Source organism: Esox lucius, chromosome 13 (assembly GCF_011004845.1).
Source record: "Esox lucius isolate fEsoLuc1 chromosome 13, fEsoLuc1.pri, whole genome shotgun sequence".
Lineage (NCBI taxonomy): Eukaryota > Metazoa > Chordata > Actinopteri > Esociformes > Esocidae > Esox > Esox lucius.
The window spans coordinates 29497818-29505707 of NC_047581.1; the positions used below are offsets into that span (position 1 = coordinate 29497818).

Sequence of the window (7890 nt, forward strand, 5' to 3'; positions counted from 1 at the left end):
ATCAGTAAATACAAACAGTTAAGGAAAAAAAAAACATTTTATTGATTCACTCTTCATATCTGTACAAATACCATCAAACTTTGTATGTACATATGACATTTACATAAAAAATACAAAACTATATACTTAAACTGATTTTGTTTTTCTCTTGCGATATTCGAAAATAAAAATGCAATCTGACAACAATAACATCAACAACAGCAACAGTGAGAAAAGCAAACGGATTAGGTTCGATATTGTGTTAAGTTCTCCTGTATATCATCGCATTGACATGTGAGCAATATGGAGCAAAACATTGGCAGCATACGTTCATGGCACATTTTGGACTAAATCAAGTATTGTCCCAAAAACCCATTTATGTTCAAACATTTAAAACATAATATAATGCTCCCACTGAATGATATCTGGTTAGACATCTCCATTTGGGAGATACACTGTAGAAAAGTAACACAGGTGACTTGGCTCATTTTTTCCTACCACTATATCCCCAGACGATAGGCTGCTTCTACACCCCTCCCTCCTCCACTCCTTGTGGATTTGACAAGCAACAGTGTGACAATGATAACGGGGTGGGCAAAACCAGAAATATATCTTCTAAAATTTGAGTTTATAAAGTACCTTTATGTTACCAGTAAGAGAATCCTTGTGCAGTGTTGGGGTCCATTCCATTCGCATGCTAGTCAACTCAGAATCAATTCAAAATCGAATTATCTTCAGTGTTATTTCAATAATGGACATTTGCAATTTGAATTTGTTTTATGTCCTGAATTGATTAGAATTGAAATGGAACTGACCCCGCACTGTGACTTTGGTCAGTTATAATGTGTAAACAAAAACCAGAAACATTTCTGTACATAAATGATCGACAGATTCGATAGATCCCCCAATAAATAAACACACAGCAGGCTAAACATGCATCAGTGTGCTAACGATAGACATCTGTGAGAGTAAAGATATTAATCTGACAGTGAAAAGATAAGCAGGTTTGTACAGCTCAGGGAAGATTGAAGCCATTTACAGCTGGCAGAATGAAGACGGATACTTTACACAATAAATAACACTGCTTCTCTTTGGACAAATATATTTCTTCATAATAAAAAAGAAAAGGAGAAAAAGGACAATAACACAGATCAAACAAGTGGTGACACAACATGGTAGATAGTAAGCCTGAAAATGTTAAATGTATAAATTATAAAAACACAAAACACGGTATAAATAAAACATCTAGCAGAACTGAACTGAATATGTATACTTCCTTTTTTTCTTTAATAAAATAAATAAGCATACACATCTACTAAATTACATATACTTTACAGTCTGGCCATAGAACCCACCAGACAGATTGACTAGGCCTGGTCCCTAGAACCCACCAGACAGATAGACCAGGCCTGGTCTCTAGAACCCTCCAGGCAGACAGATAAACTAGGCCTGGTCCCTATAACCCAGCAGGCAGTTAGACTAGGCCTGGTCTCTAGTACCTACCAGAGCAGTATTATAGACTAGGTCTGGTCCCTACAACGCACCAGGCAGATGGACTAGGTGACAGGTGGTCTATTCAGACAATAGCGAGGACAGGGGGATGTGGCAGGTAGTCTATCGATACAATAGGGAGGACAGGTGGATGTGAAGGGTAGTCTATCAATACAATAGGGAGGACAGGTAGATGTGAAGGGTAGTCTATCGATACAATAGGGAGGACAGGCGGATGTGCACCATGTAGTCCTGATCGTCCTGGTCCTCCTCCTCTTCCTCTGGGTCTTCTGCAATAGCTAAATGGGGGAATATATGGTAGCTGTTGTATAAATTATAACCACAACAGCCAACAGCAAACGAGCAGGAGAATATTCACTAAATGTCTCAAAAGCCACTATCTTGTCATAAAGCCAGATCACTGTCTCGAAATGTTGGGAGGCGTCACATATTTTTGGGGGGACGTTGGTGAAGCAGGGGAAGGGGGTGGTAATTAATAATCGGATGGGTCAGTGGCTGAAGTCTTTTTTGGCAGCAAATTCCTGAAACACACAGGAACGTATGCTTCTTTTCATTGTCTCTGTCATTTTTTCACAACTCCATTTGTCACAGATAGAAGGAGAGTTGCTGCCATTAGCTGCAGTGTCTCTGTAATGATGGCAGGTTAACCAATGACCTCCACCATGCAGGTCCAGAGGCAGACCAACCAATCACACAGCTAGGGGTATTTCTACAGAATACTTTTTTTGCATTTGGAAATTAAAAAGCGACACAGGCATAAGCAAGAACAAGAACGACAGGCAGGCCATCACGGTCACATCCAAACGGACGGACAGCCACACATTCACCACAATTAGCACACCCAGAAGTCAGCGCATATAGACACTATACATGTTAATTTTCGAATGGCAAAAACACAGACAAATAAGAACATTTTTCTATGAGCATTTCTCCTGCTTATTCATCTAACTGTAAAATGACACTTTTTTCCTCCACCATGAGGTGACCTTGTTCCCCTTTTGAACTCACAATGAACACATACTGATACTTCGAGGTACAGAGATTGTGGAAATGCATTGCCGGGGTCTAAAAACGTAGTGAGGTTGAGGAAATCAAGATTCATTCATCAAGATTATAATACAATTATGTCTTTAGATTATAATTTGAAGTATTCCAAAGTGGGAATGTAGATCAACAGGTAATTTTGCTAGAATTTGGAAAGCATTGATGACCAGTTAAGTGGGCATGTTATTTAAGAATAAGGAATGGCAACAAAGTAGCGGTAAAAACAGGTAGCCTGTGTTGAGTTGTAATTTCCTTATGCTTTTTTTTACCAGGCATTTTTTGAAGGTTTATGAAATCAAATGGCCCCAATGTGACAATCACCTTACGCCCTTCTATGAATTAACTATTTTCATATTCTGACTCATATTACAGTTTGCGGGACCATCACGGGTGTTTCTGAACTGGTTGATTACAGCCAAAGAGAAGAAAAAAAACATAAATACATGATGAAAATGACACTGTGGAATTTAAAGGTTTTCAATATCTGTCTGTAAAAACAAATAATAATAATAATAAATGACTTGGGGCAACTTGCTCATGAGGAGCAGATCACGTAACACCACAAGGAGCAAATATGAATCTGTATAATACCTTAATTTTTCTAACCATTTAAATGTGTCTCGACATACACTTATAAACTGGTTAGTCATGAAGAACATAAAAAGGGCCTTCTTTTGAGCTACATCTTTACCTATTGATACATTTTGTTTATTCATGTTTAGTTTGTTTTTATGTAGAAAAAAATATGCAAAAAAAAACCAGTTCAAGAAGCCAGCACAGACAAGTCATGCAAAGTCTACCGCTCTCATGTCCTTTCAGATGCATAAGCTGTGTCGGGTGTCAGGTGAGTGGGCCAGTGGGAGGGTGGGGCTTTTGCAGAGGGGCGGGGCAGGAGTTTGCAGAGGGGGCAGGGGGCTCAAGACGAGACAGGGCTGGCGTGGTTACAATGAGGAACTGTTCTTGAGAAGGAACATGGAATTGTCTTCTGCTCGGCGCTGATTACTTACAGTTGCAAGATCCTGAATGCTTCACCTCCAGGAGATTCCCCAGGGAGCAGGCAGCCTGCTTCATATCACACTCTGAGGGATAGGTGGTGTTATCACTGGCACACACCGTGTCATCCGCCCGGCTCTCCGGACACGCCTCCTCGCAGTGGGAGCAGCGGCCCCGGCTCATCCTGGCATCCCAGAGACACTTCTTCCCACCACCGCAGTGGATGTCCTGGCACGACTTCGCCTCTGGAGCCAGAGGGAGGACAGAAGAAGGGAGACAACTGATCAGATGAATGCTGTTCAGTGCTGCTTGGTGCGCATCCATGGACACATGGCTGTTTAGCCTAATCATATGTAAGGCTAGTGGTTACAGCGTAGGGCAAGTAACCAAAAGTGTGCCAGTTTAAAAGCTCCCAAACAATCTGTCGTTGTTCCCTCGTAACCCTAATCTCTACAGTAACTGGCTCTGGATAAAAGCATCCGCTAAATGGCTGAAATGTAAGAAATATTTTAATGTGTGCTGAAGTATCCAGACGAGCACATCAAAGCCCCAGCTGGGCTGTGGTTGGTGCTGCCAACATCAGGAAACAATGAGATTTCCGTCATGTTGCAAACTGTTACAACTACAGCCTAGTTCAGTGCCATGCCTCACAGATGGAGCAGGACTTCCACAGCATCAGTGGGTCTGCTCTGATAACCTCCACAGCTTCAGTGAGTCTGCTCTGATAACCTCCACAGCTTCAGTGGGTCTGCTCTGATAACACCCACAGCTTCAGTGAGTCTGTTCTGATAACCTCCACAGCTTCAGTGGGTCTGCTCTGATAACCCTCACAGCTTCAGTGGGTTTGCTCTGATAACCTCCTCACTGCTCTGATAACCTACAACCAAAGTATGTCAAAAGTTGGAAGAAAAATACTTAAAATAACATGCCAATGTTGGCAAGAGGCTATGAGGTATAGACCACTTTCAGGCAATATTGTAAGTACTGTAGAGTTTGGAATTGTGAGGCAATGAGTGAATGGCAAAAGCAACCCTGTCCAAATCCTAACCCTGGACTCTACAGGTGTGTATTAGCACCCTTGGAGGCTCCAAAATGCATTTGTTTAAATGTACACAGGACCATACAAAACAATCTAAAGGGAAAAAAATAACTACATCGAAAATGTCCTGGGGTACACTATATGATTGGACATTCTAACGCATTTGATGCAGGACAGTTACTTTCAGCATGCAGTATCTCAACAACAGGCTCAAAAAGGAAATTCAACCAGTTTTTAAAAGCATCGAAACAGAAAAGTCAAGTGTAAAGTGCAAGGTTGCCATAAACGTAGCCCCACTTAGCGGTTTGGGAAACCCAGATAGAAACCCAGATAGACATCTCTTAGGATTTGGGCGGGGGAGAGAAGTGAGATTGTTTTATGGTGCAGTTGTTGCTATACTTTTGCTCCGCTGTTTCTCCAAATTCAAAAGCCAACTTACTGATGCATTTCCCCTCATACGCCACTCCTATGGATCTGCCAAGGAGGCACGTCGCCCTCCTCAGATGGCATGCGCTGGCGTAGATGATCCCGTCGTTACCGCACAGGTACTGCTCCGGCGACGTCTGTTCAGGGCAGATCCGATTACACGTCACGCAGTATGCGTTATTTGTCTGGTCCACGACGCAGGTGGAGCTTCCCGGGCATAAGACGTCCCGACAGGTCTCTATCAATTGGAAAGGAAGTCCAGTGAACATGATGTTTCATATTTGCTGAGTTAGAAGCCAACGGAATCATAGTTTGAAAATCAGTTGACAATCATCCGAAATAAAACACAAATCACCGTTACCTAGCTTTGCATGTTTAGGTAGGACTACTTTCGGTTTTCGCAACGACCGGCCGTTTTACTTACTCTTGCATTTTCCCTGGTACTGCACATCGAGATCCGGATGGCCTTTACATTTAGACTTGAGCAACGCACACTCGTCTTTGTATGTCTTTCCATCCGAACCGCAGACTGGCCCTTTCCAAGTGACGTTGGAGCAGTCCGGCGCGCAGACGCAGCGCGGCTTGCTCCTTCGGTTCATCTTGCATCTTTTTCCAGGTCCACAGTCCACGTTGTCGCACGTTTCTGGAGTGCATAGATTGTCAAAGTCATACAAGTATATAAATGCAGCTATGGCAAACCGATATAACTTAGGGTAATTAGGTTAAACGACTTCTAGTAGCCAATGCCCAAATTAGTCTCAATTTATTTGCGCTGACATGTATACGAATATAAACGAGGCTGTGTTTATAAAGAAAACGTGCACTCCAAAACAACCACGGGAAATGTTGCGAAACCGCGAAGCCATGAGAGAATCGTGTGAACACTCCCATACCTTTGCATGGCACACAGTTCGGGGCTCCGCCGTTGAAGATCATCCATCTAAACAAGGTGCTGTTTGGAACATCCTCCTCCGTCCAAGACGTCCCTAGCCTCCCGCTCCTACAGCACTCCTCTCGGGTCATCCCCGGCATGTAAAGCACCTGACACCTTCCGTTCTTCCCTTGCTGTAACCAGCAGTTACCCGCTGGAAAACAACATAAAACAGCACAGTCGCATTAAAGTCTGAAGCCAAGCCGCTAACTGACCTGACCCAGACAGATACAACACGTGCAGCCTAGCCTGTACTATCTTAAACGCGCTTTCAACCTCGCACTCCTGTCCCACTCTCTCGCTCTCAATCTCCCCCTCTTCTCGCTCTCTCTCTCCCACGCGTTCTCACTCCACTTCTTTCCTTAGATATTTGGTCAGTTTTTTCCAAAGCAACGCGAATGTTCTATCCTAACAGAGGTTCCTTTTAAATATTGCCAGTCGGTATGATAGAACAATTAACAAAATAGCCTACTTCCCAATCATGGAAATATTATTTTGGTTAATTGAGTCAAAGCGCAGACACTGGTACAATCTAGTTGATTGTGTATCATTTTCTGTCGGGCTGTGAGCATCATCAAATATCCCTTGTGACCTCATCCATAACATAAATGTTTTCTTGAAATTCTTGATTTATTGTTGCTGGAACGTAATGCAATGTTTTCTAAACTTTCTTCTAAATATCTAGTATAAGCCATGCACATATTTGGACTGACTCCCCAATAGACAGGTTGGTAATGGCTATACTAAACGAACTAAGAGTGTCTAAAAACACGTACAGTTATAAAAGGCTTAAACGTTACTTTTTTAGGCTACACCTTAAACTGTTTAAATAGTTTACATTAATTTCTGGGTCAGAAAACTTAATGTTGTACGATGTGGTCCCTTTGCAGAGCACCCACGTCATTATGGCAAATAGTTCTCTGGGGATACATTAATAGCTTTGCAATTTATATGCTTATGTAGGCTACATTACATGTTATATAAGTCAAATTTGCGATTGAGCCAGATCCAGAGCACATTTCTATCTGCCATGCACTCAAACTCTTACTCTGAGACAGTTATACAGCAACAGTAGGCTTTTAGCCTACAACGTTCCAGGTACCTGCTATGTAAATCCGTAAAACTAAGAAATAGGCAGTGCCAAGTAGAAATAGGCTACGCCAAATAGACTATTTTACGATACATATTTTGACATTGCGAGCATTTGCCAATACACACATCTATGGGTTGAAATCTATAGTGTGGAGTAGAAAACCACAACAATAACATCTCTTTGAAACGACCCTAACGGCACCTGTTCGGTAGACAGTCATTTTACACACGCACTGTCTGACAGTGAGCAACTTGAAACCGAATGGAAAGAATGCAGAACTCTCCCTAGGAGAAGTGTGCAACACTCAGAAACTCTTGTCAACGTTCCGAATTCACGTCAAGGCGCAGTCGAAATAAGCTGAACTGGCAATACACGTTTCAGTATTTGTGTTTTATTTTAGTCATTATATCTGGAATATGAATAACATACCTTGTACTTTTTGATCTCCCATGAAATGACAGAGCCATATCAATAATAGAATCATCCCCGGGTGCAGCTGGAGTTTCTGTAGCATCCTGCGAATGGTGCCGGGCACAAAGTGATACAAGTGATCAAGGTATTGATATTGACACTAGCCGCTAGCGCACAGTAATCTGCTTAAGGTGGCAGTGAGTGTTGAATGAATGTCAGTCTGAGAATGCAGCCTCCCTTTTTAAATCTATAAGGGGTCTCTGGTCGTACGGTCTCTGTGGTGGGCGGTCTTCCATTCCGTGGGGGTGGGGAAAGGGGGAGAAAGGAAGAGGGGAAGAAGGATTCCCCCCCAAACTTCTTTCATTACTTATCAGGTGACATCTTTAGTCGCAACTTTCTCTGTACGAACACATTAGTTTCGTAAACGTTTATTTGATGGTATTTTGTTGCATTCTGTTTGGG

General features: G+C 42.4%; 1 protein-coding gene across 1 annotated transcript; it reads right to left on the bottom strand.

Moving 5' to 3' along the window:
* Positions 1-18: 18 nt before the first annotated feature.
* Positions 19-7641, bottom strand: fsta (follistatin a). Its single transcript, XM_010876967.3, has 6 exons — positions 7447-7641; positions 5887-6078; positions 5418-5636; positions 5007-5231; positions 3543-3773; positions 19-1769 (listed from the first exon to the last, which is right to left on the bottom strand). The coding sequence occupies exons 1-6, from the start codon at positions 7529-7531 to the stop codon at positions 1678-1680; spliced, it is 1044 nt and encodes a 347-aa protein (XP_010875269.1). The 5' UTR covers positions 7532-7641; the 3' UTR covers positions 19-1677.
* Positions 7642-7890: the final 249 nt, after the last annotated feature.